Source organism: Bos grunniens, chromosome 25 (genome assembly GCF_055505025.1).
Source record: "Bos grunniens cultivar Pamir isolate PY7600 chromosome 25, Bosgru_T2T1.0, whole genome shotgun sequence".
Taxonomy (NCBI): domain Eukaryota; kingdom Metazoa; phylum Chordata; class Mammalia; order Artiodactyla; family Bovidae; genus Bos; species Bos grunniens.
This window is the reverse complement of record NC_141189.1, coordinates 10,188,991-10,216,467: the sequence shown is the minus strand read 5'-3', so window position 1 is coordinate 10,216,467 and position 27,477 is coordinate 10,188,991. Positions and strand designations below refer to the sequence as shown.

The following is a 27,477-nucleotide window of genomic DNA, read 5'->3' as shown; positions in this document are numbered from 1 at the left end:
AGTTGCTCAGTCGTGTCCGACCCTTTGCGACCCCACGGACTGTAGCCCGCCAGGCTCCTCTGTCCATGGGATTCTCCAGGCAAGAATACTGGAGTGGGTTGCCATTTCCTTCTCCAGGGGATCTTCTCAACCTAGGGATCAAACCCAGGTCTCCCGCACTGCAGGCAGACGCTTTAACCTCTGAGCTACCAGGGAAGCCCAATCTGATTCCACTGAATCCAGAGGGTGCATCAAAGCTGGAACGACCCAAGTTGGCCAGAAGGACTGCTGGGGCCGCAAATCTGTGGGAGGTGGTCTGAGAGATGCACTTTTGCATTCTATCACAGTAGGGGTATGCTTGGTTTGCTTTTGTTGTTGCTGTTTTGTCGGGGGCGGGGGGGATTGTTTCACCGTGCTACGTGGCTTATAGAATCTTAGTACCCTGACCAGGGATTGAACCCACACCCCTGGCAGTGAAAGCACAGTATCCTAACCACTGGAATGCCAGCTTGGGATTTTTATTTGCATCTCCTAGCTACAAATGAGGTTGAGTGCCTTTCATATGTTTATTAGCCATCTGAACATACATCTTTTTTGAGGGTCGTCTGTAAAGAGGGTGATAAAGTGGCTTAGGGCCTTAGGGAGACACAAGGGGCCCCTGTGAAGCACCAGCCTCTGCACATAACACAGAGAAGCAGTCCCCAGGGAAGTGGAGAGGCAGACAGATGTGGGTCCAAATCTCAGTCTCCCATTTCCCAGCTGTACTGCCTGAGGAGAGTGATTCAACTTCTCTGAGCCTCATAAAATAACTGAGATTGTGATTAGGAGTGGAGGATAAGAAGGAAGTGAAGGAGATGTCTTGGTTTTAATCTAAACTCTGGCCCTCCAGGATTTAAGGACTACCAGTTCCCTGATAGCTCAGTTGGTAAAGAATCCATCTGCAATGCAGGAGACCCAGGTTTGATCCCTGGGTTGGGAAGATCCCCTGGACAAGGGAAAGGCTACCCATGCCAGTATTCTGGCCTGGATAATTCCATGGACTGTATAGTCCATGGGGTCGCAAAGAGCTGGACACGACTGAGCGACTTTCACTTTCAGTCAATTCCAGAGGGCCAGTTGCCCCCATGGGTCAGTCTTTGAGAGGACCCAAGAGTTTCCGAGGAAGAGGCTCAACCTGAGGAAAGGGAAATGTAATTCCCGAGTGGGTAGAGCCAGATCAGTCCTTCAGGTTGGTGCTGGGCTCAGCCCCATGGCTCCAGGTCTGAGTCCCAGGGAAGGAGAATACTGGAAGGAGAAACCCTGTGTCTGTTGTCTACAGCAGTGCAACAAACCATGTCAGACTTGGTGGCTTCAAACAACACTTATTCTACTTATGAATCCATAGTCTGGGCAAGGCTCAGTGGCAACAGCTCATCTCTGCTCCAGGTGGCATGGGCTAGGATGGCTGACTAAGGCTGGACCATCCACTTTTTTAAGATAGCACCACTCACCTGGCTGGAAGGTGGATACGATTTGGGCTTCCTCACAGCATAGTGGCTAGGTCCCATGAGCAAGCATCCCAAGCAAGCTAGCTGAAGCTACATCATTCTTTATGACCCTCTGTGTTTTCAGCCATAGTCACAAATCCATCCTGATCCAAGAAGAAGGGGTGTCAGAGTCCCATTGTACGAAGACCATGTGAAGATGGGGAGTCATCGTTGGTACCATTTTGGGGGGAATACAGTCTGCACAGTACTAAGAGATAACAGCATATTTTGTAGCTGTGTGACCATGAAACGGCAAGCCTGGAAGGGATAGGAAAGTCATTTTAGGGTGATGGGGGCAGCTTAGAGGGGTGTTCCAAGCCAGCCTTCATCCCAGAGAGGTCTTCAGCTTTCCGAGGAGTGAGGACCACAGCAATGGGAGAGGACAGCAGAAACCTTGAAAGCAACCATCCCAGATTGAAAATCAATCACAGGAGGAGGAAAATGGCAATAAAATGTAGCAGAAAAATGTTTGTGAGCACCAGTGAGACACCCACTGGGGCTCCTGGAAATAAATAGCAGAAACTTTGAAAGGCAGAGAAGTCCCATTAGGAGAGGAAGGAAATAAGTCGAAGGAATACTTTTTAAAAAAGATTTATTTATTTATTTGGCTGCACTGGGTCTTAGTTGAGGGAGGAGAAGACGTCGATAGGAGTCATTCTGGGGTCAGGATCCAAGGCGACAAGAGCCAGTCAGGAATCTGCCTGAGATGAAGCCAACAGTGCAAGTCCTGGCTGGTCCCTCCAGGCCAGAGCAGGAACAGAGGACAAACGCCAGAATCCTGCCATAAGGGGATGTGGGGTTGGGCCAGGGAAGGTCACTGAGGCAGTGGGGGAAGGAAGGGTAAGCCAGTGATCTGTACTGACCTGTGAGCAAATTAGAAAACACACCCCTTTCTCAAGATGCTTTACTTCCATCCTTGGAAAAGTATCATAATATACTGATATTGTGTGTGTGTGTGTGTGTGTGTGTGTACACGCACATGCAACACACACATGCTCAGTTGGGTCCAATTCTCTGCAACCCCACGGACTGTAGCCTGACAGTTTCCTCTGTCCATGGGACTTTTCAGGCAAGAACACTGGAGTGCATTGCCACGCCCTCATCCAGGGGATCTTCCCTGCATCTCCTATATTGGCAGACAGATTTGCTACCACTGAGACACCCAGGAAGCCCATACTGATATTGTTAGAGAAAGCAACTTTATTGCTTTCAGGGGAGAGTATTATAATCAACACAAATCTAATGAGGCCCCTTCAATTTACCCAGAGCTTGCACCATCACATATGTCAGAATACTCTTGTCCAATAGGGGGTGTGAGCCAGGGGAGGGGAGGTCGAGAAGCTCCCAGGTCCAAATGGGAGGTTGAAGGAGGCTTGGGCAAGGTCCAGATTGGGCTCCGATGCTGCCCATGGCTGGATTTTTACAGCCATTCGTCCATCATCTACTATCTGAGTGGGCTAGCTCCATCCATCATCTACTGTCTGAGTGGGCTAGCTCCATTGAAATGGTCAGGATGAGATGGGCAGAGAAGCAGGAGGTGAAGACCTTGAAGGCTGATTTACTGGGTGCTGACGGTAACTCCAGGGCAGAGCCATGGATGTGAATGTCCCCCATGACCAGGAGCAAGAACGACTTCCTCTGAGGTCTCAGAGCTCAGTCTCACTACCCTGTGACAATTGCTATGTATTGAGGATCTATCTAGTGACAGGCACTGCCCCCTTAGCCACATCATCCCTAATCCTTTCCACAACCCTGCCACGCCAGTGTCCTCACCCATCCTAAGTTTACAGAAGACGAAACCGAGGCTTCAAGAGAGTAAGTGACTTGCTTGGGGATGCAGAGGAAGGAAGCCAGCAGACTGGGATTTACTCTGGGCTGCCTGGGACTCCGTGCCAGCTCCCGCCAGGAGACAGGGAGTTCCAGGCTGACAACACCCTGGGTGTACTTGGCCTCTCGAGCCGGGGTCCAGCTTTCTGTCTCCTCGGGCCTGACCCACTCACTCTGTGCGGGAGTTGAACAGTAAATTACAGGGCTTCATTATCTCATTTGAGGGTGGAATAAAACACTTTGGAAAGGCTGATGCATTAAGTGCAATCAAGTTCTGAAAGGTTCTTCATCGCTGGAAGGAATGGCCTCTGATAAATTACTCTCTTCACTGAGACGAGACTAATATCTCATGAGCAATCCCAGCAGTGTCCACTGCAGATGTTTCTGCATCTTCACAAAGGATGTTAGAAATCAGATTCCCTCCCAAGAGAGCAAATTGCCTTTGCGATGTGCAAAAAGACGCCCCAGGTACAGCTCCCTCTCCTGTCACCTGCTAGAAGGAATTCTGGAACTGCTCTGGATCAGAGGTCACCCAGGACCCCCAGGCCACCCCCACTGGTCAGTCACCACATGTGCATCCTGAGTCATTCCACAAGCCTTGAAGGAACACCACCCCGCAGAAGCCCACACATCATCCCAGAGTTCCTTAGTTCCACAGGACTCAGCTATGGCTCTCCCATCCCAATGACTTAATGACCAACAGCTCACCACCTTCCTGGGAAGCAGCCATCCAGACACTTGCATTTTAGGGATCGTAAAACTGATGCACAGTCTACCCCAAGTCACACCTTCAGAATCTCAGGCCCTGATGCTTTTCAAATCAGTTCCCAGGATATCAAAGAGCTGCAGTAAGGCCAGCCTTAAGCACAGCTGAAACAACCACATCAGCAAGTCACATCCCTCAGGCTCTCCATTGGTCAGGCCTGTACTTGGCACCTACACATACCATCCCACCTCCTTAAAACAACCCAGGTTACAGTTGAGGAAAATGAGGCACCAGGGTGTGAATGGTAGGGGTTTGGAGGCCCCTCAGCCTCTATCTTCCACCATGTCAATCTCTGGGTTCTTAGAGGCTATGCAGTCTCGTCCTCAGTCACAGGTTACATGAAAGAAAGAGAGAGAAGAAAGAAGGTAGGAAGGAAAGAAAGGAGGAGGGAAGGAAGAAAGAAAAGGAGGGGGGGGGGATTGCTGAAAGAGCACAGGCTGAGAAGGAGAAGGAGAGGAGGCAGGAAGAGGGTATGGAAGGAAATAATACAAGACAGCGCGTGAGAGAAAGACTCCTTGCCTCTTGCCCTGCCCACGGATGTCACAGTAAAGAGGATGGGGCTTCTCCTGTCACCTCGGAGCCCAAGGTTCACTCACCGACTCAAACAATCGGCATTCCTTAAGCAGCACGATGCGCTCAGCCCTGGTGCAGGCCCATGGGAGACCCAAGAAAAGCTGTGTCCACAGTCGGCTCCTCCTGACCTTCCCCTAGCCTCAGTCTCCCCATCTGCAAAACGAGCATGTGAATCCCTACCTGTTCTGGGAATCAGCTTCAGCGAGCACACACACGCACCGAGGGGAAGCCCTAGACACGTCCATTTCCCTCCTTTCCTCCATCACTGAGGGGAGCCACAGCCAGGAGGGAGTAGATTGGAAACTACAGAGGGGAGCTGCCCTTGGCTGCACTCTGAGGCCAGAGTGCCAATATGCCCATCCACACACTCATTCATTCATTCAACAAATATTTGATGAATGAGTATCTACCAAGTGCCAGGAGCAGTGCTGGATGTTTTCCCAAAGGCATTCTTTCCTTTCATCCCTGCATGAGCATGCTCTGTGAGAAAGGCACCATCGTGCCCATTTTATAGATGAGGAAACCAAAGCAGAGAAAGATGCAATCTGCACAGCACAGAATGTGATAGAGGCCAAACTCAGACCAGGCCTGGTTCTCAAGGATGCAGTGATGGTTGGCTGGCTGGTTTCCCACACCCCACACTCTCTCCCTCTGTGGGGCCAAGTGATGCCTGGCGTCTGTGTCTAAGTGTGGATTTGCAGCAGAGAGGCCGGCACCTGGTCTCTGGGGGATCCTGGCAAGGCTGGGCAGGCCTGGGAGCATGAAGGAAGAAGAGCCTGTGCCTGAGATGAGGATAATGGCTGATGGGGACTAAGCTGTGACAGTTCACATATGAACTCAGTCCACCGCACTCGGGACCAATAATCCTTTCTCTTCCCTGGTGGCTCAGCCGGTAAAGAATCCACCTCAGTGTGAGACCTGGGTTTAATCCCTGGGTTGGGAAGATCCCCTGGAGGAGGTCGTGACAACCTACTCCAGTATTCTTGCCTGGAGAATCTCCATGGACAGAGAAGCCTGGTGGGCTACAGTCCATGGGATCGCAAAGAGTCAGACATAACTGAGCAGCTAAGCACACAATCCTTTTCCGTGGGGGTGAAGGCAAGCATGTGGGAAGGGACTCTTCAGCAAAGAATCAGAGAAGTCTCTTCTTCCTGCAGCTCTGTGGTGAAGTGTGGAAAAAGGAGGTGGTGGAGGCCTGGGCTCCCTCGGAAAGATATCCATTTCATCAGGCTCCTCCCCTGCTCAAGAACCTTCAATGACTCCCCATGGTCCTTGGTATTGTTTGTCAAACCCAGGGAAGGAGATTCAAGGTCAGCTCACCTGGGGACTAGGGAAGGATCCAGAAAGAACCAAAGCCCCAGAAAAAGATGCCCTCTTAGTTCTCCTGGCCCTCCCCTCTCTCTCTTCTTTTTCTACTTCTATGCCATCTGAGCAGCTCGTGCTGGTAAAGACCATGCTAGGCCTTAGCCAGGCAGAGTGAGAATTCCTGCCTGTCCTGGGGCATTGTTTTCTTGGGGCCAGAGAAACCCCAGACTTAAGAAAAAAGGGGTTGCTGGCATCTATATTCCCACACCACATCCCACCACAGCAGGGAGACTGGGACCAGGAAAGCTGACAAAGGACAGGGGCCCAGGCTTCCTAGGCAGGGCAAGGCCTGGGCCTGGGTATCTTTACCAAGTGCCCCAGTGATTCTGACACCAACCACAGTTTGAGAGCCACTACTCAAGGGCAGGGCTAGATAAAAATATAATGCAAGCCATATGTGACTTTTAAAAAGTGAAGAAGAAACAGATGGAATTTTAATATATATTCTATTTAACCCAACATCCCAAATATTATCATTTCAATGTGTAATCAATATAAGAAATTATTAAGGAGATTTATTTTTTCTATACCAAGTCTTTGAAAGCTAGGGTACATTTGACATTTATGGCACATCTCCATCCAGCTGCTAAATTCTCATCCACGATACTCAAGCTGTATTTGGATTTCACAGATGTCCATAACCAAGCTGTTTCAAAGCAGTATCACCAATTCATCCTTGCTTACTCAAGTCCTGGTTTTCCGTTTTTCTTTTGGCCATGCTGCATGACATGTGGGATCTTAGTTCTCGGACCAAGAATTGAACCTGTACCCTCTGCAGTGGAAGCTCGGAGTCTTAACCACTGGACTGCCAGGGAAGTCCACAAATCCTGGTTTTAAAACTCAGAGTTCCACAACCTGAAAGCCCAGTTTCAGGAAAACCAGAACAGCTGGGCAGCCTCTTCCAAACATACATGAATGTTTTCCAATAACTAAATCATTTTTAAATTTTAAATTAATTAAAATGAAGTAGAATTAAAGCTTCCATGTCTCATGGCACTAGCTCCAGTTTCAAGTATTCAATAGCCATGTACGGCCAATGTCTACCATACTGGAGAGGATGGGTCTATGAGACAGAAAGCCTCTTTCCCTTCCCATAAGACCAACTATGGAGGATCAGAGCTCGGTTTTCTTAGGAGAGCCATGGTCCCTAAAAGACTTACAGGTGGGAGGCCCACATCATAGAACATCTATTAGGCAACACAAGGAGGATACGATGGACATTAGGAAGCCATTGGAACAATCTAGGACATGGGAACATGATGGTCAAGGTGAAGAGACAGCTGGATCACAGAGGTGTGCAGTAAATAAAATCAAGACCTGTTTTAGATGGTGGGGGCGGGGGGGGGGGGGGGGGCGCCATGGGGAAGCAAGAGGGACCAATCCAGGATAATTCCCTGGTCAGCTCCTCCCCCATCCACCATCACCACCAGCAACCAGACTGATTCTAGAATATTCCAATAATCTACTGCTATTAAATATAGTGGTTTAGAACAACTATAATTATCTAATTATTGCCTTTTGTGGTCCGAGACGGGAATCAGGCTCAGCTAAGTGGTTCTTGCTCAGCGTCTCTCATTTGTCTCCAGTGAAGCCTTCCTCTCCAGGTCTGGGGGCTGTCAGATCTGCCCTGAGGTTTCTGTCTCCCACTGGGGCTGTTGGCTGGAACACTGTGTTGTGCTTGGTCGCTCAGCTGTGTCTGACTCTTTGCAACTCTGTGGACGGTAGCCCACCACGCTCCTCTGTCCGTGGGATTTTTCACGTGAGAACACTGAAGTGGGTTGCCATCCCCTCCTCCAGGAGATCTTCCAACACGGGGGTCAAACCCGTGTCTCCTGCGTCTCCTGCATTGCCGGTGGATTCTTTACTCGCTGAGCCATTGGGGAAGTTGGAACACTGCTATGGGCCGAAGCGTGTCCACCATGCCTCACAATTCATATGTGGAAGTCAACCCCAACTACTTTAGAACATGACTGTATTCGGAGAAAGGGTCTTTAAAGAGGTAATTAAGTTAAAACAAGGTCATTAGGGTGGGCTCTAGTCAATATCATCAGTGTCCTCATAAGAGCAGGAGATTGGAAGGAAAACCACACGAGGACACTGGGGAGAAGGTGGCCATCTACAAACCAAGGAGAAAAGCTTCAGAAGAAACGTACCCTGGGTCTTGAGCTTCCAGAACCCAGAATTGTGAAACAACACACTTCTGTTGTTTAAGGCCCCCAGTCTGCATTCTGCAGACCTAACAAACCAGTACAAATTTCCACCTGCGATCCGCCCACGGAGCCTGTGCGTCTTCACAGCATGGCATATGGCTTCAGAGAGGAGTGTCCCAAGGGGACCAGGTGCACACAGGATGACCAGGTATGACCCAGTTTTAGAAGCCACAGATTCAAGACAAGGGAACACTGACCCACTGCCTAATGAGACGATGATCAATGTCATGTTGCCAGGAGAGCATGCAGAATAAAAGATCTTGTGACCATCTTGGAAAACACAACCTGCCAGATCAGGCTGGTAACCCCAGGGATTGGCAACAATGTCATCAGCCGAGACAGAGATTACAGGAGGAAGAGGAGAAGGTCTGGGATGGGTTAGATCAGCGGTCCCCAACCTTTTTGGCACCAGGGACTGGTTTCATGGAAGACAATTTTTCCATGGACTAGGGTGCGGTGGCGGGGTTGGTGGTTTTGGGATGATTCAAGCACATTATACTTACTTTGCACTTTATTTCTATTATTTATTACATCAGCTCTACCTCAGATCGTAAGACATTAGACCCAGAGGTTGGAGGTACCTGGGTTAGAGGATGAGGGAAGGCGTGAAGAGGGTGAGCTGCCCAAGCCTGTGACCATTTAGGTGCACGTAACCAACCACCAGGCTTCCCTGGTGGCATGGTGGTAAAGAACCCGCTTGCCAGTGCAGGAGACACAAGAAACTTAGGGTCAATCTCTGGCTTGGGAGGATCCCCTGGAGAAGGAAATGGCAACCCATTCCAGTATTCTTGCCTGGGAAATCCCATGGACAGAGGAGCCTAGTGGGCTACAGACCAGGGGGTCACAAGAGTCAGACATGTCTGAGCACTCATACACACACATCCCCAACCATCAGAAAGTTAGATATGTGAATGGGGGCTTCAGGAACATGTTCTGGGTTAGAACTGTCAATTTAGGGGCTCTCAACATATCAGACTTAAATTGAAGAAAGTAGGGAAAACCACTAGACCATTCAGGTATGATCTAAATCAAATCCCTTATGATTATACAGTGGAAGTGAGAAATACATTTAAGGGCCTAGGTCTGATAAGATAGAGTGCATGATGAACTATGGAATGAGATTCGTGACATTGTACAGGAGACAGGGATCAAGACCATCTCCATGGAAAAGAAATGCAAAAAAGCAAAATGGCTGTCTGGGGAGGCCTTACAAATAGCTGTGAAAAGAAGAGAAGCGAAAAGCAAAGGAGAAAAGGAAAGATATAAACATCTGAATGCAGAGTTCTAAAGAATAGCAAGGAGAGATAAGAAAGCCTTCCTCAGCGATCAATGCAAAGAAATAGGGGAAACAACAGAATGGGAAAGACTAGAGATCTCTTCAAGAAAATTAGAGATACCAAGGGAACATTTCATGCAAAGATGGGCTCGATAAAGGACAGAAATGGTATGGACATAACAGAAGCAGAAGATATTAAGAAGAGGTGGCAAGAATACACAGAAGAACTGTACAAAAAAGATCTTCACAACCCAGATAATCACGATGGTGTGATCACTGACCTAGAGCCAGACATCCTGGAATGTGAAGTCAAGTGGGCCTTAGAAAGCATCACTACGAACAAAGCTAGTGGAGGTGTTGGAATTCCAGTGGAGCCATTTCAAATCCTGAAAGATGATGCTGTGAAAGTACTGCACTCAATATGCCAGCAAATCTGGAAAACTCAGCAGTGGCCACAGGACTGGAAAAGGTCAGTTTTCATTCCAATCCCAAAGAAAGGCAATGCCAAAGAATGCTCAAACTACCACACAATTGCACTCATCTCACACGCTAGTAAAGTAATGCTCAAAATTCTCCAAGCCAGGCTTCAGCAATATGTGAACCGTGAACTTCCTGATGTTCAAGCTGGTTTTAGAAAAGGCAGAGGAACCAGAGACCAAATTGCCAACATCCGCTGGATCATGGAAAAAGCAAGAGAGTTCCAGAAAAACATCTATTTCTGCTTTATTGACTATGCCAAAGCCTTTGACTGTGTGGATCACAATAAACTGTGGAAAATTCTGAAAGAGATGGGAATACCAGACCACATGATCTGCCTCTTGAGAAATCTGTATGCAGGTCAGGAAGTAACATTTAGAACTGGACATGGAACAACAGACTGGTTTCAAATAGGAAAAGGAGTACGTCAAGGCTGTATATTGTCACCTTGCTTATTTAACTTATATGCAGAGTACATCATGAGAAACGCTGGACTGGAAGAAGCACAAGCTGGAATCAGGATTGCCGGGAGAAATATCAATAACCTCAGATATGCAGATGACACCACCCTTATGGCAGAAAGTGAAAAGGAACTAAAAAGTCTCTTGATAAAATTGAAAGTGGAGAGTGAAAAAGTTGGCTTAAAGCTCAACATTCAGAAAACAAAGATTATGGCATCCGGTCCCATCACTTCATGGGAAATAGATGGGGAAACAGTAGAAACAGTGGCAGACTTTATTTTGGCGGCTCCAAAATCACTGCAGATGGTGACTGCAGCCATGAAATTAAAAGACGCTTACTCCTTGGAAGGAAAGTTATGAACAACCTAGATAGCATATTCAAAAGCAGAGACATTACTTTGCCAACAAAGGTTCGTCTAGTCAAGGCTATGGTTTTTCCTGTGGTCATGTATGGATGTGAAAGTTGGACGGTGAAGAAGGCTGAGCACCGAAGAACTGATGCTTTTGAACTGTGGTGTTGGAGAAGACTCTTGACAGTCCCTTGGGCTGCAAGGAGATCCAACCAGTCCATTCTGAAGGAGATCAGCCCTGGGATTTCTTTGGAAGGAATGATGCTAAAGCTGAAACTCCAATACTTTGGCCACCTCATGCGAAGAGTTGACTCATTGGAAAAGACTGTGATGCTGGGAGGGACTGGGGGCAGGAGGAGAAGGGGAGGACAGAGGATGAGATGGCTGGATGGCATCACCAACTCAATGGACGTGAGTTTAAGTGAACTCTGGGAGTTGGTGATGGACAGGGAGGCCTGGCGTGCCTCCCTGGGGTCGCAGAGTCGGACACGACTGAGTGACTGAACTGAACTGAACTGAACATATCAGACGTCAGAGGCTGAGTCCACCCACAGAGTGAAAGAAGATAAGGGGTGAGGGAAAATATCAGCTATTTATTTCTGCACAATAAACCATTCCAAATATTAGTGGCTAAAAATAACTACAGTGGACCCTTGAACAAGGTGGGGATTAGGAATGCTGATCCTCCATCAGTTGAAAATCTGCTTATAATTTTTTTTAATATTTATTTTTATTTATTTGACTGCATCAGGTCTAGTGGCACAATGAAGTATCTTTCCTTGAGGCTCCTGGGCTCAGTAGACGCAGTGCGCAGGCTTAGTCGCTCCACAGCATGTGGGATCTTACTAACAGTTCCCCAACCAGGGATTGAACCCACATCTCCTGCAAGGCAGATTCTTAGGGAACTTTCTACTTATAAATGACCCACCATATATGTGGTTCCTCAGTATCCATGGCTCCATATCCACAGATTCAAACCACCATGGATCGTAAGGCACTGCATTATTCACTACTGAAAAAAACAATGTATAAATGGACCTGAGCAGTTTAAACCCAGCTGTTCAAGGGTCAGCTGTATTTATTACTGCTCCATAGATTGGTTGGGTAGTTCCTCTTATGGCTTCACCTGGCTCACTCATGTGGCTGCATGTGTCTGGATAGTGAGCTAGAAGGTCCCAGATCAGCTCACTCACGTGTCTGGTTGATGCCAGCTGTCAGCAGAGGATGGGGCTCAGCGGCGACAGCTGGAACACCTGGCCTCTCTTTCCATGTGAACTTGCACTTAGGCTTCTTCACAGCGTCATGGACTCAGGGGAGCAACCCAGCGGGCAAGCGTCAATGCACAGGAGTTACCAAGTGCGTGTACTACCAAGCTAAGACCTTATTGGCCAAAGAAAGTCACAAGGCCAAAATCAATGTGGCATACCTTACCACGAGACAAGATGTCACTGGCAGCCAGCGCTGTAAAAACACACTACAGGAAGGAACACCAGGTGGGCCTCCACATATTTTAGGATTGGGCGGGAAAGAAACCAAAGAGGGAAAAACCAGGAGAACCAAGAAAGAACCAGAAGGGTGCAAAGCTAAAGGAGCAAGAGAGAAGTGAATTCCACAAGCATGTGCAGAGCCAAGACAGGAATGACCTTGAGAGTGAATGTCTCACCCTAGCCCCAGCCTGAAACCATCCTCTCGATGTGACAACCTAGAGGTGTGCTGCTGCTGCTAAGTCGCTTCAGTCGTGTCCAACTCTGTGCGACCCCATAGACGGCAGCCCATCAGGCTCCCCCGTCCCTAGGATTCTCCAGGCAAGAACACTGGAGTGGGTTACCATTTGGTCAGTTTCCTCAAATTCCCAACAATCATTTCAGGTGTCAGTGTCCCAAAACTTAAGCACCAAATACAGCTCAGTGAAAGCAATTCTGTAAATCCAACCAGTATGCTCTAAATTTTCAAACTTCACTACAGCCTGGCTTAATTCACTAGAAAGCCCAGGGTTTTCAAATGGTTTTTGACCCAAGTCACAGAGAAATACCTTTGCATCAAGATCCAGTGCATGTATGCTCACAGATGCACATCTAGGCCAGCGTGCACACATGTACACATGTGGCCAAGATGACAGTTTCCTGAAACATAGAAAAGATCACAGTAATAGACCACCTGTTCTATGTGCAAAGTTTTGTCTCATTTTCTATTCAATTTTCTTTTCGAATACTAGTCATGCCCTGCTAAATTGATTTCACCACCCACTCATGGATCATAAATTACAGATTAAAAAACACTGACCAAGGCCATCCAGAGCAGAAGTCTGAAAACTGACCAAATCCTGCCTTTGTTTGGTTTCACCTCTTGGGTTGCTTTCATTTGTTTTAAGAATTTTAGGCCTTCAGTCAAGCCTCCCTTCCGCTGTACCATTTCCCAACTGTCTGATAGCCAACTGCTTTACTCACCTTCACACTTGCCTGGCCCCTGAATGCATTTCTGTTTGGGCCTTCTAAGTCTCTCCGTGCTAAAGGAAGAGATGTATACATTTATACCTCCCATGAATATTGAATACATGTCTCTCACCTGCCAGCCACATTTCAGGCACTGGGAATACAGCAAGAGGACAAAACCCACTGCCTTCACAGAGCTGAGATTCTAGAAGAGGGAGACAGACAACCAAAACAAAAAAGAATATTCTTCATTAGATGCAGATAAATTCTTGAGTGAAAGTAAAGTGGGAATGGGGTCAAGATGCTTTAAGAGCCACCAGATTGCAGGCTTCGAGCCCCTTTGTGGAAACAAGGTAGCCCATCTGTCCCCCCACCTCAGAGAGGTGGGTTGAGGAATGGAGGTAGGGGATGGTCAGAATCTTCCCCAAAAAGAAAGTTCCCAGACAGCCCCAGCAGGTAAACCTAATCCATCATGCCCCCAAAATACTCTGCCCAAGAGCAAAGCACCAGTAACTTTAACCTAGAAAATTTCAAAATTCCAATAAGCCATTAAGGGGGAGCCGTGGCAGGACATTAGTCGCGGACATGCCGGCCCTGGGGTGGGAAGCCCTTGGGGGTGTATTTCAGACTTTTCCCTCATTCGCAGCCCCCTCACCCTCTGTCCCGCAGGATAAACGGCCACCTCATTAGTTCTGCACACATGACCCTCTCGACCTGGCTCCTGGTGACTGCGCCTGCCTTATCTCTGGCCTCTTCTCCCTCACATTTTCCGCTCCAGCAAAGCCAAACACGGATCCGTGGGGGCTTTCACGCTTCTGTGCCTCTGGACACGCTGTTCCTTCTGCCTGGAAGGCCGCCGGCCGCCTCCATCCCCGCATGCCCCTGCCCCTCCTCAGCGAGCTCCAGTTCATCCTTCAGAACCCAGCCTGGATGTCCCCTCCTCCAGGAAACTCCCCTGAAGCCCCATCTCCGTCCCGAGCACACACCGCCCCCCGCCCCGCTTTATTTATTTTGCTTTGCTTCTCTGCACTGTAATTACCGGTTTCTCCAAATTTCTCCCCTCCCAAACTCGGGCCTCCTCAAGAGCGGGAGTTCTGTGGGCCACTCGCTTTGCACCCAAAAGCGACAAGTCCCGAGCTCGGAGGGACAGAGCTTCCACTCCAGCCCAAGCCGGCTCCAAAGGCCCCCGTTTCTGCCCTCCGCCTCCCCGTGAGCCCGCGGGGATCCGCGCTCCAGCATTTTCCACCCGCCCCTCAGGCCACCCCCAGCCCCGCCGCCTTCCCCAGCACCGGGCCGGCCCCTAGCACTGCCGCCCGCCCCCTTGACATCACCAGCCGCCGGCGCCCGGGCCACGGGACTACAAGTCCCGACACGCCCCGCGGCGGGCGCGCATGCCCAGCGGGCCGGCGTTTGAGTGGCAAGTTGTTTGTTACAGCGAACACCAGCTGCTCTCCGCGCCGGGCGCCGCGCGCCGCTGCTCCGCCAGCGCTGCCGCCCTCGCCCGCCGCCTGCCCGCCGCCCGCGGCCCCCCTCGCGGCTCGGCGGGCCTCCCACTTTGTCCGCCCCAGCCCGCCCGGCGCCGAGCTCCGGGTTCCCCCGGCCGGCTGCCCGCGGCGCTCCGGTGCCGGCTGGGCGCGCGCAGGGGGGCGGGGGCCGCGGCTCGCCCCCCGCGGATGAGCCGCCGCGGAGCGCGGGCGGACGATGGAACTCCACATCCTGGAGCACCGGCTGCAAGTTGCCAGCGTCGCCAAGGAGAGTATCCCGCTCTTTACCTACGGCCTGATCAAACTTGCCTTCCTGTCCTCTAAGACCAGGTGAGCGCGCGGGGACGCGGCGCCGGCCGGGGAGAGACAAAGAGGCGCACCCGGGCGGCTGTCCTCGCCGCCGCGGCTCGGAAAACAACTTCGAGCCCCGGGGAGCGCCCCCGCCCCGCCCCCGCCGCATCGCTTGTCTTGTGTTTGACAAAGCCACCCGATCTGCCCTCCAACTGGGTCCTTCCACCCCGAGCCACCCACCCCAGCCCCCAACGCACACACACAAGAGGCACCCCTGCCGCTGTCTCCCCCCATCTCAGCCCCCTTCCCATCCTCTCCCCTAGATCCAGAGGGCCAAGCAGGCAGCTGTGACGAATCCGTTAATGAATGAATGAACGAACGAATGAATGAATGAAAAACAGGTGTGGACTCGCGGCGATGTTAAAAAAAAAAAACTAAGCCCCCCCCCCCGCCCCATCCCCCAATCCCTCCGTTGGGCCGGCCCCCGTCGTCAGGGCGGGGGAAGGGATTCTGCTGAGCGCGGCTACCCAGAGCAGAAAAATCATAAAATCATTAGTGGGTGTTTATCTCAAGGTGCCTGCGACGATTGCGGACGGCGCCGGAGGCTGGGGGAGGGGAGGAGAGGGGAGGGGGCCTGCGGGTGAGGGTCGCTGTGGTTCTTTCTCTTGGGGTCCGGGAAGGTGGGGGACGGCGGCGGGCGGGGGGGCTGTTTTGCCGAACCGTGGAAGGGGGAGGAGCGGGCGTGTTTACGGCTCTGCCTTGAGGCTGGGCTTGGATGCTGCAGGGGGAAAAATAGTTGAAGGCCTTGGGAGGTTGAAAAAAAAAAAAACCCAAGTTGGATTTTTCCCACTGCCGGTCAGGGTCTGACTTTGTGAGCCCCGGTCGGGCTTGGATTAGGATGATGTTTTTTTAAGGAGCCGGAGTGTGAGTGCTAGCTAGCCGCTGTAACTTAAATCCCTTGTTTGTCCACCATTGTGACTGTTTAAAGGGATGAAGTTGTTGCTGGCTAGGCTTTTCGGGGGTTGAGACGGAGGTAGTTCTTCTCTGCAAAATGAATGAATAAATTACAGATCAAGGTTAACTTAAAATGACGGGAGCCCCTAGGCTACCCCCTTGGACGCAAGCTCAGGGGGAGCTCCCGGGATGTGGGGGGAAAATTCAATCCGAGCCTCTTATCTGCCTGTTAAAGTTCTTGCCTGGAAATCTCACTTTGATGTGTGTGTGTGAGCCGGCAGCTCAGTCCCGCCATTGTTTGCGAGATGGAGCAGAGAGCCAGTGGCATCTTGTTTACTTTCTTCTCTGGCTGCCCGGCTGCCTGGTGGGGTATGGAGGGTTGAATGCTCACCTTCCCTGGGCCCTGGCTCCTTTGATTGCAAAGGTAATTATTAAACAGGTCATTTGAAAACAAAAGCCACCAGCTCAGATTCTGAACCTCTCCTCCCACCTTCTGGCCCCCCACCCCAGCCTCCTCCCACTCTTGATACCCACCCCTCCTGCACCTACCTGCCCTCTGCTCCCCACCCCCAGCCTGTCTTGAAATTCCAAGGCTGGAGGTAAGAGAGAGAGGCCTTGTTTTTCCAACCCTTGGCGGTCAGCCCCAGGCAGCCCCCCTGGCTGATTTCTCGGCTACCATTCAAAAGACCAGGATGATGACTCAGGCTGCTGCTGTGCGGGGGCCTGGGTGCTGGCAGGAGGGGGCATTTGGGGGCTTCTTAGAAAGGCAGCCAAGGGCCACTCCCTCTGTCCCCATTCCATTTGTGGGGGACTGGCCCCCACCCCAGGGTCCAGTTTGGAGGTCTCATAGATAGGCCTGTCCTGGGGGTGAGCCCCTGCTGACCTGTCTGGACCAGAGAAACCCCACCGATCAGTAGGTCGTGCTTCTCCCTCTCCTGCAAGAAGCCCAGGTGATCAGTCCAGTCTCAAGATGACTCAGAGGTCAAAGGTCATCTCCCTGTCTCCAGGATCTGGCTCTAGAAGGTGCTGAGCACATTTGTCCAATGGCCAGAGGCCTGCCTCCCAGGCAGGGCCAGGTTGCTGACTTCAGGTTGTGACGAGCCCCTTCATTGCCCCTGTGACCGTGGCAAGGTCCATCTCCTTCTCTGATTCTCACTTTGTCCATCTGTAATGAAGATAGCACGGCCCGGCCCCATAGGTTTCACAGAGCTGCTGTGGGTGTAGCGTGGAATGATTGTGGAAACTGGCTTTTCTGCACGTAGAAGGGGGAGCAGGGTGTGGATGTGTTATTGGAGCAATTTTCAACAGTCAGTCATCCAGGTAGAACTTTTGGTCCTTTTTTGATTCATCCATCAGTATCTGCCCCCAAGTGGTGGCCCAGAGCCTTGTCATATTTGTCACTGTGTTGCCTGTTAACAAGTTTTCGGTCACTCCCTGAAGGGGCAAACCCTTGGCGTGGCATTTGAGACCCTTTGGGATCTGAATCCAGAATTCTCATCTTGAGTTAGACATTTTCTGGCACAACTGTGTGACCCACAATTTACTTCCACTCACACCTCCCTGCTTTAGTTCCCTCTTTTTCTGTCTCTCTTTCTCTGCCTGAAACCCCCTCCTCCCACCAGTAAATTCCTGTTGAACCCTCAAGATCTAGTGTTATCACCCAAAACTTTCCTGAACCCCGCTTCCCTCCACCCCCAGCAGACTTAGTCACTTCCTCCCGCTCACGTCTACCTGGGTGGAGGCTTGGGAGGGATGTGGCATCAATAGATGCCCACTCCCTGTGGGGGTGCAGCTGGGTTCAAGAGATGCTGAGATCCCTGCCTCTTCCTCTTCAAAGCCCCAAGCCTGGTGAGAGAGAAAGAAGAGGCCATCACAGCAGAGAGGGGAGTGTCTAGGGCCTAGCAGCTGGATCTGGGGGATGACCTGAGAGAGCCTGGAGGACTTCCTGAAGGAGGTGGCACTGCATCTTAGGGCATTAAAGTGGGAATTAGCCAGATCCTGGTTCAGGATCCTGCATATACCACAGTACAGCTCTTCGAATTGGGGCTTCCCAGGTGGCTCAGGGGTAAAGAATCCGCCTCCCAGTGCAGGGTGGTTTCAATCCTTGGTTTGGAAAGATCCCCTGGAGGAGGAAATGGCAACCCCCTCCAGTATTTTTGCCCAGATAGTCCCAGGGAGAGAGGAGCCTGGCGGGCTGCAGTCCATGGTATCGCAAAGAGTCAGACACAACTGAGCGACTGAGCACACGACTCTCTGAATTAGGTTTTACACCTGCTTTGCAAGGAAGGAGTCTGAGGCTCAGATGTTAAGTGACTCATTCAAGGTTACACTGTCAGTGTAGAGCCTGAATTTGAATCAGCATCTTTCTGGCTCAAGTTCAGAAATCTGCTATTACAGGTTCAGTGACACCTATATTCAACAGTTTTATCCAGCCCATATATTTGCAGCATACTGTCCTAAAGCTTTAGGAACATGCCTTCCACCCTGCCTAATCTTCCGCTAGGAATGCTTGTCCCTCATCACCCCCCATCCAGATGTTCTAATTCCTCACTGTAACCATGACCTCTCAAGTTTTGTCCATAGGAGCATATCGTTTGCTTGTCTTACTCTCCCACCACCTAGTTTATAAACCTTACTTTCAGGAAGTTTTTTGTGCATCCTTTTATCTTTTTCTTCTCTCCCACCTCCCTGCCAGTACCAGAGAAACCAGAACTACGCTTGCCAGTGTAGGAGATGTGAGAGACGTGGGTTTGATCCCTAGGTTGGGAAGATCCCCTCAAGGAGGGCACAGCAACCCACTCCAGTATCCTTACCTGGAGAATCCCCATGAACAGAGGAGCCTGATGGGCTACAGTTCATGGGGTCGCAAAGAGTCGGACACAACTAAAGCGACTTAGCACTGTTTGTACCGTGTGTTCCTAAGCGGTGAAGACACCGGGTTTGGAGAAGTAAAGCAGCCTGCTCAAGGTCACAGAAGAAACAGAATTGGGATTTGAACCAGGTCCTTTCTCCGCTGTGCTTAGCACTCTGCTTTGTAGGCACTTAGTAACTGCTTACTTGATGGATGTCCGGCTCGTGCAGAGTGACCCAGATTCCAGCTGGAGTCTTTTCTGAGAGCCTTAAGGGCTGGAAGAGGCTCGGCAGACTGAATCACACCTGGAGAAACAAGGCCCAGTGCCCCTGCCCTGACTGACAGGGCAGCATCTGAGTGTGGCTGGAAAAGGGGGCAGAAGGCAGGCTGAGTACATTTATTCTAGGCCCACGGCTGGAGGGGGAGACCTGAGGTGAGCCAAATCATGGCTGACCAGAGAGCTTTCCTTCAGCCTTGTGATAGCCTGAGGTTCTGTAGCCTGGCTGAGGGCCCACTGGAAAGCCCACCACACCATTCCAGTCTCATCTCATATGGCTCCCAGCCACACAGATTATTTGCATGGATACACACACCCTGTGGTGTCTCTAGCCTCAGGCCTTTCTTTCTCAGCCTGGAATGCTGCTCTTTGCCCTACCCGCTTTGTCCCCTTACTTGTTCTTTTAGACCCCGTATTAGCCTCACCTCCGCTAGGAAGTCTTCCTTGACGCACAGCTGAGCTCAAATCCTTCCTCTGGTATGGTGGGCTTAATCCCAAGAAGATATAATGTGACCAACCATGGAATATAGTTGGGATCCTTTGGGCTGCAAATAAGCTGGCGCAAACAATAAGAAGTATGAACTTTGTGCCATGAAGTCATGAATTGCGCTGTTTGAGGGCTAGTAACTTAAAGGCTTGATGTCATCAAGGGCCCAGTCTTTCTCTTTGGCTCTGTGGAATGGCTGGGGCACCTCCAGGCAATATGGGCAGTCATGGGAAGGAGTGGTGAGGATCCTGGGGACAGAAAAGGCTGTTGCCTTGAGAAGTCTATGAGAAAACCTTTCTGGGATCACATTCCCCTCATACACAGACTTCCTCATCTCATTGGTCAGAACCAGGCACGTAAGTATATCTCCACCAATCACAGGCACAGGAAATGAGACCATCACAAGCCAATCAGGATGCACCACTGCAGCTGGGGACACCTGGCTAGAGTCTTGGGGCCATCTGGAGATGGAGCTCCTCGGGGACCCCCATTTGCTCTCTGCAACCACAGAAGGCAAAACTGGCAATAATCAATAAGTGTATGATGAAAACAACGACAACAATAATAGCCGATGCTTATAAAGCACTTAGTACACTTCAGGCACTATATCTGTTAGTTCATTTAATTCTCACACAACCCTCAAAAGTTGAAGCAGGATTGTCCCCACTTTTCAGATGAGGAGACTGAGAACCTTGAGTGCCCAGGGACACACCCAAGTGGTAGAACTGGGATTTGAACCCAGAAAATCTTGGATGGCATCACCAACCTGACTCATATGAGTTTGAGCAAACTCCAGGAGACGGTGAAGGACGGAGGCTTGGTGAGCTGCAGTCCAAAGGGTCACAAAGAGTCAGGCATGACTGAGCGACTGAACAACAATCTGGTTGTGGAACCTATCCTGAGACTTCTCAGCCAGGTCTAAATTCACACTGGTTTGGACATACCCCCTCCTGGGGGCCGCTGAGCAGAGGTGTCACTGAGAGGCCATGACAATGAAGCTGGGGCAGGGGCAAGATCATTATCCTGAAATGCAAGTTGGGGGTGGGGGCACAGGAAGCTGCAGCATCCTCTTTTTGCCCATGAGATGCTCGTATCTAGAAAGTCCATCTCTTTTGATTGGCAAGAAAAAGCACCTAAGTGATACGCAGTAAGCCCGTGCTCACAGAAACCCACACTGCCCGCCTGGGCCGGATCTGCTGTCTGTTAAGTCTCAGGTTTGGTTTGGCCCGCAATCATTCATCCACGGTGCTGCCTCTGGGAAATCTTGCCAGTGAGCCATCGTGAGCACTGAAGACTTAAGAGGCATTTACAGGAGAAAAGCTCAAAATTGCAAACAGTCCACTGTTTCCGAGGGTGTTGGGCTGAGGCCACTGTTTGATCACTTTAGGGAAAGACAGATGAGCAGGGGAGTGAGGGCCTGGGGCCTGGCGCCTCAGGTGGAATCTCAGCACCCCTGCATCCTGGCGGTGTGACCTGGGGCGCGATGTTTGACCTCTCTGTGCGCGCCGTTTCTAAATCAGAATAGTGTTCATGCCCCCCGCCTAGGTTGTTGTGGGGACTTAGGCAAACCGTGACAAGCACTTCACATAGAGCCTGGGGTCCACTGCGGACCCCAGTGTTAACTGAGAAAATGCTCTTTAAGCTAGCCGTTGAGAGTCTGTGGAGGCAGAGTTTGAAAAGCCCAGGGTTAGGGGACTTGTTAAGGCTCCTTAACGCACACACAAAGCTATGTGTGTGCATTAAGGAGCCTTCAGCTATGACAAACCTGGACAGTGTATTAAAAAGCAAAGACGTGACCTTGCTGACAAAGGTCCGTCTAGTCAAAGCTATGGTCTTTTCCACTAGTCACGTACAGATGTGAGAGTTGAACCAGAAAGAAGGCAGAGCGCCGAAGAATTGATGCTTTCAAACTGTGGTGTTGGAGACGACTCTTGAGAGTCCCTTGGACTGCACGGAGATCCAACCAGTCCATCCTAAAGGAAATCAGTCCTGAATATTCATTGGAAGGACTGATGCTGCAGCTGAAGCTCCAATACTTTGGCCACCTGATGCAAAGAACTGACTCGTTAGAAAAGACCCTGGTGCTGGGAAAGATTCAAGGCAGGAGGAGAAGAGGCTGACAGAGGATAAGATGGCTGGATGGCATCACTGATTCAATGGACATGAACTTGGGCAAACTCCGGGATATAGTGAGGGACAGGGAAGCCTGGCATGCTGCAGTCCATGGGGTCACAAAGAGTTGGACACGACTTAGCGACAAAACAATGCACATACAGTCACACTCTGCTATAGGAGGTGGAGAGTCTGTCACTGCCCTCCAGGAACCTCGCTGAGGACACCAGGCGTTCAGGGTCTCTGAGTGTGACAGCCAAAATGCTGTAGCATCACAGTTGTCGTTCAGTTGCTAACTCGTGTCTGATTCTTTGCGACCCCGTGGACTGTAGCCCACCAGGCTCCTCTGTCCATGGGATTCTCCAGGCAAGAATACTGGAGTGGGTTGCCATTTCTTTCCCCAGGGGAATCTTCCTGTGTCTCCTGCATTGGCAGGCGGATTCTTTACCACCGAGCCACCTGGGAAGCCTGTAGCATCCCAAGCTACAAGCAGTTAAAGCTTCCTAGAAGAGATGGACGTGTGAGCTGAGTCTGAATGGAATGGGGAGATGTCAGGAGGTGGAGGTGCTGGGACGAAGGAAAACAGGCTGGGCCGTGAGCAGGAGTGGGTGGACACAGATGGAGAGAGTGGGGGAGCACAGAGCCAATCCTCACGCCTGTCTGGAGTATCCATGGCCTGTCGCTGCCCCAGAGAAAGACACAGGCTCAGCACCAGCTCCAAAGCCCAAGGTATGGGAAGTACAAAGTTATCCTTGGCCTGCCCTACATCCACCTGCTTAGTGAGGTCCACACCTCTTCCTGCTCATATCCCCCCTAAATTATCCAAACCACTTTCCCACCAGTCCCATCTGCCCCCAGGGCAGTGCAGATGGTTGGCACAGCCAGAGCCCTCTGGGCAGGAAGAACCAAAGCCTGGAGGCTGGAAAGAGAAAGGTGGGTGCAGGCCAGGACTTGTGGCCGTGTGACCACAGCTTGAGACTGGTGTAAATTGATCTGTTTTGCTCATGCAGAAACCCTGCAGTGTGCACTTGCTGTGCGCAGGGCCCTGTGGGAGGCACAAAAGGAACTCCGGTCCAGTGGAAAGAAAAGGTGTGTTCTCTGCCAAAGACAGAGGGTGACAGGCCCAAAGACCCAGAAGGAGGTGATGGCTGCTATTGCGGGGGCTGAGTGGAGCCCTGTGACCCCACCAGAGGCTGGTGCTGGGGTGGATGTCATGATTCACTGTGAATCCCTGATTTTATCTGTGCCTTGCTCAAAACAGTCCCTTCTCACCTTGTCCCCAGATCCTGGTTCATGCTCCTTATCTGGCATTGCAAATATTCTTTGATCTGACTTCTTATGTCCTCTCTGGCTTTGCTCCCTGTCTCCACCTCATATGCCCTAGTTTTAGAGTAACTGTGGTAGTTTTTAAATATCCCAGATTCTTTGACAATGTTCCCTTGAAAAGCTAGCTAAAGCTCCCTTACCTGTACGTGTAGGGTCTGGATTAGTGACTTTCTTCTAATGAGCAGAAGGGCCAGAAGTGATCCTGTGATGCTTCTGAGGCATCAAAATGGTAGCTTCTGCCTGGCATGGCTTTGCTCTGCCTCTGCCTTCCACTTGCACTGTGGGAATCCAGCTGCCATGTTGTCAGGACGCTCAAGCATCCCTGCAGAGAGGCCCATAGTGGAGTGGTGCTGAGACCTCCCAGCAGCTGCCAGCCTGGGAGTCACTTTGACCTTAAATCCTCCTGCCCCCAGGCAGGCCTTCTGGTGACCACAGCCCCAGCCTGCACGTGGGCTGTGACCTCATAAGAGACCCTCAGCCAGAAGTACCTATTTGAGCCAGACACACCTGCCTAGCCCGTAGAAACTGTGAAAGCTACACCAGTTTGTTGTCTCAAGTGACTAGGTTTTCAGGCAATTTGTCATGCAGTGGGTAACTGATAGAGTGACTATGTAATTTATCATCTAAACGGGGACACTTCTGAGAATAACAAGGAGCACTAAAAATAATTACCCCAGACAACAGGGCAAACCAGAATGTGTGATCACCCTAGCTGGCTTTCATCTGGCCAGACAGCTCTCAAAGCCGCCTGGGGCTGGGTGAGTGACTTTCTAGAATCACCTGTGCCTCAGGCCATGGGGGGAGGGCTTATCTCCCCCTGTGCTGGCCCCAGGTGCGGTCCAGGCCTCAGGACCAGAGCTTCAGCGCACTGACTCATCTTCTGTTGCAAAGCCCTGAGCTTGCACGTGTTGGCAAAGGATTTTCTTGTAACAGACCTCTGATCTGAGGAACTAGCCCTGAATGAACCAGCCTCGTCCCACCTGCGCTGGTTGTCCAAGACCCGGTGCTGCTTCTTAACCACCATGAACATCTCCCCCAGCTGCCAGTCCCCCAAAACCTTATTCCTTGCCTTAAAGGTAACATCCTCTTTGTGACCCCATGGACTGTAGCCTGCCCTGCACAATTCCATGGAATTTTCCAGGCAAGAATACTGGAGTGGGTTGCCATTTCCTACTCCAGGGGATCTTCCCAACCCAGGGATTGAACCTGTGTCTCTTACATCCCCTGCATTGCAGGCGGATTCTTCACCACTGAGCCACCAGGGAAGCCAGCACACATATAGTGGACTTATAGTCCTTTCCTTATAATGGACACACTCACACCTCTAAGGCCTGGCCTTAAAAGCTTGGGGTTTTCTTGCCCACCCATATTCATGGCAGCATTATTCATAATAGCCAAAAGGTGGGAGCCACCTAAGTGCTCATCAACAGATGCACGGATAAGCAAAATGTGGTCTCTACAGATAATAAAATATCACCCAGACTTAAAAAGGAATCGTGACACATGCTACAACATGGATGAGCCTTAAGGACATTGTGCCAAGTGAAATAAGGCATTCTCCGAAAGACAAATACCGTGTGATTCTACTTGCATGAAGTACCCAGAGAAGTCAAATTCATAGAGACAGAAAGTCGAGTGGTGGTTGCCAGAGGCTGGTGAGGGCGGGTGAGTGGGGAGTTGTTATTCAGTGGGTATAGAGTTTCAGTTTTGCAGGATGAAGAGTTCTGGAGATCGGTTACACAACAATATGAACGCACTTAACTACTGAAAAGTCAGCTTTAAAATGATCAAGGTGATAAATTTGATAGGATGTATGTTTTACGAAAATTTGGGCACTGGGTGGGAGAGATAGCGAGGTGAGTGTGCAGAATCAAAGGGCAGTGTGGTGGGTGAGCAGATGGCGGTGTGCCAGGGCAGCGTGGGCGGCAGAGTCAGACCGAGGGGAAGTGCTGGCACCCAGCGAGACAGCTGCTTAGAGCACGTCATGCATGAACTCACTTAATCCTCACAACAACCCTTAGCACGTAGGTACAGTTACTGGCCCCATTTTACAGATGGGGAAATTGAGGCACGGAGGGTTCATGCCTTGCCCAAGATCACAAAAGCAACTAGTGAAGAGCAGTTTGTTTTTTTTTAAATAGCTTTATTGAGATAAAATTCACATAAAATACCATACAACTCACCCTCTTTAAGTTTACAACACAGTAGCTTCTTGGGTGGGCTTTCCTGATGGTCCATTGGTAAAGACTCTGCCTGCCAGTGTAGAAGGGTCAATCCCTGGGTCAGGAAGATCCCCCCTGGAGAAGGAAGTGGCAGCCCACTCCAGTTTTCCTGCCTGGGAAATCCCATGGACAGAGGAGCCTGGCAGGCTCCAGTCCACAGGTTCGCAAAAGAGTCGGAGGTGACTTAGCGACTAAACAGCAACACGACAAGCGGCTCGTGTATTCAGAGTTGTTCAACTGTTGCCACCGTCTTAATCCCAGAACTCGTCCATTGTCGCCCCAAAAGAAACCGTACCCCTTAAGCAGACATCCCCAGGCCCTGGCAGGACTAATCCACTTCCTGTGTCTAGGGATTTGTCTTCTCTGGACGTTTCATACCAATGGGATCATCATACGGTATGTGGTTCTTTGTATCTGGCTTCTTTCACTGAGTATCAGTCGTATTTTTAAGGTTCATCTGTGTTGTAGCCTGTATGTCAATTCACCGTTCCTTTTTACTGCAGAACAATATTCCATCGTATGGATGGACCACATCTTGTTCATTCATCCATTGATGTATATTTGGATGGTTTCCCCATTTTTGTTATTATGAAGATTGCCGCGGTGAACGTCTGTGTGTAGATGTTGGTGTGAATATGTGTCTGCATCTCTCTTGGGTAGATCCTTAGAGTGGGAATGGCGCGTCAAGCAGTAACTCTTGTGTTTAACATTTTCAAGACCCGCCAGGCTGTTTTTCAGGGTGGCTGCACTGTTTAAAATACCTGAAAAGTAGGGCTTTGAACCCAGGGCCTCTGGCTGCAGAGCCCATGTTTGTAAACCACCATATTAGTTTTGCCTGGGTAGGAGCCTGGAGTCCCCTTCCGGTCAGATGACCCCAGCCTGGACTCAGGTTCTCTGTGCACGAACAGGATTATGGGACAAGAATAACCCAGATAAAGCACCTGGCCACAGCAGGCTCCGCCCATGGTCCTCCTGGGACGAAGCTCACCAGAAGTTGGTGTCACCTAAGTGGGCGCATCTCTAAGGATGTGTCATATGGAGGTTCCCGTGGCTCTTGGGCTCTTTGGAGACCACTGCCAGATACCTTCCATGTCTCACCTGTCTGGAATGGGTGGTTGCTGAAGTGGTGGGCTCCAAGAGGCTCGGGGGGCGCTGGGGTGGCCATACCTAGGGGCCCTGGGGAAGGGTCAGGGGAAGGCAGGCTCCCCAGCCGACCCAGCCTAGGCTGTGGCCATTTGACCTAAGCTGAAGCTGCCGGGAGCTGAACAGTCCCGGGAGGTGGGGAGGGAGAGGCGATCCGGTCAGGCTTCTCCTCCTGCACCGGCCGGGACCCTGGACAGGAACAAGGTGCATTCTCTGAAGGTAGGGTTCATTTCCCTCCAAGGCGGACCTCCTGGGCGCTCCCCTGGACTTTCCTCCCCACCCTCAGTGCCAGCCTCTCCCCACCTCACGATGCATTCCCTTTCTTGGGCAGAAAAGGCAGGGGGTGGAAAGGTGTTCTCCAAGTTCAGTCTTTTTCCTTCGGAGTTCAAAGGAGTTCAGAAGTCACTGAGGCGGTGACTGATAGAGTGGATTTAGAACAAGCAAAGCTTAGCCTCAGAGATCTTTCTTGAGCGCCTACTACGTGCCAGGCCGTGGTAGGGTTTCCATCCTTTTCCCTCCCCAGCCCACAGGGGAGACGGCAGCCATTACTCACCCCCAGTCGCGCGGCGGACACCTAGCAGACGGGGCTTCAGGCCTGTGCTAAGGCCCATTTCTCAGGGCATGCGCATACGTGGAAGAGTTCAGAAAACGTGTATTTAATTCAAAGTCCACCTCTTACCAGGGCTTCCCTGGTGGCTCAGTGGTAAAGAATCTACCTGCCGATGCAGGAGGCGTGGGTTTGATCCCTGGGTTGGGAAAATCCCCTGGAGTAAGAAATGGCAACCCACTCCAATTTTCTCGCCTGGGAAATCCCATGGACAGAGGAGCCTTGTGGGCTACGGCCCATGGGCTTGCAAAGAGCCAGGCACGACTTAGAGACTAAACAACCACCACCACCGCCACTCGCCAGCTCTGTGACCTTGGGCAGATTCTTGAGAGCCTCAAAGGAGGCTCAGTTTCTGCATCTTTACAATGGTCATCAGTATATGGGGCCCTTTGCGTTGCACTGAGGATTAAGTAGGGAACTTTATATCAAGGGCTTAGGCATCCTACCCACAGTGAGCTGGTTATTCGTATGAATTCACGGG

At 50.8% G+C, this 27,477-nt stretch overlaps 1 protein-coding gene and 1 long non-coding RNA gene across 6 annotated transcripts in view; one reads left to right on the top strand and one right to left on the bottom strand.

The window, feature by feature from the left end:
• Positions 1-2,080: 2,080 nt before the first annotated feature.
• Positions 2,081-14,581, bottom strand: LOC147345015 (uncharacterized). Of its 4 annotated transcripts, none has more exons than XR_015154466.1 (4): positions 14,282-14,581; positions 13,376-13,447; positions 12,843-12,933; positions 2,081-2,283 (listed from the first exon to the last, which is right to left on the bottom strand). It is a non-coding gene; the product is annotated as an uncharacterized LOC147345015 (long non-coding RNA). The 4 variants fall into 4 exon arrangements; XR_015154468.1 differs by having other exon boundaries at positions 13,898-14,537; XR_015154465.1 differs by lacking the exon at positions 2,081-2,283 and adding an exon at positions 6,466-8,152 and having other exon boundaries at positions 14,282-14,548.
• Positions 14,582-14,630: 49 nt separating this feature from the next.
• CASTOR2 (cytosolic arginine sensor for mTORC1 subunit 2) overlaps positions 14,631-27,477 on the top strand; it is a 51,053-nt gene continuing 38,206 nt past the window's right edge. Inside the window, exons 1-2 of one of the 2 annotated variants that reach the window (XM_086374648.1) lie at positions 14,845-15,056; positions 15,341-15,418. In XM_086374648.1, the coding sequence (XP_086230774.1) occupies positions 15,408-15,418 (11 nt within the window). In that variant the 5' untranslated portion in view covers positions 14,845-15,056; positions 15,341-15,407. Of the gene's footprint in view, positions 15,057-15,340; positions 15,419-27,477 lie in introns of both variants that reach the window. The other variant, XM_086374647.1, reaches the window with a different exon arrangement.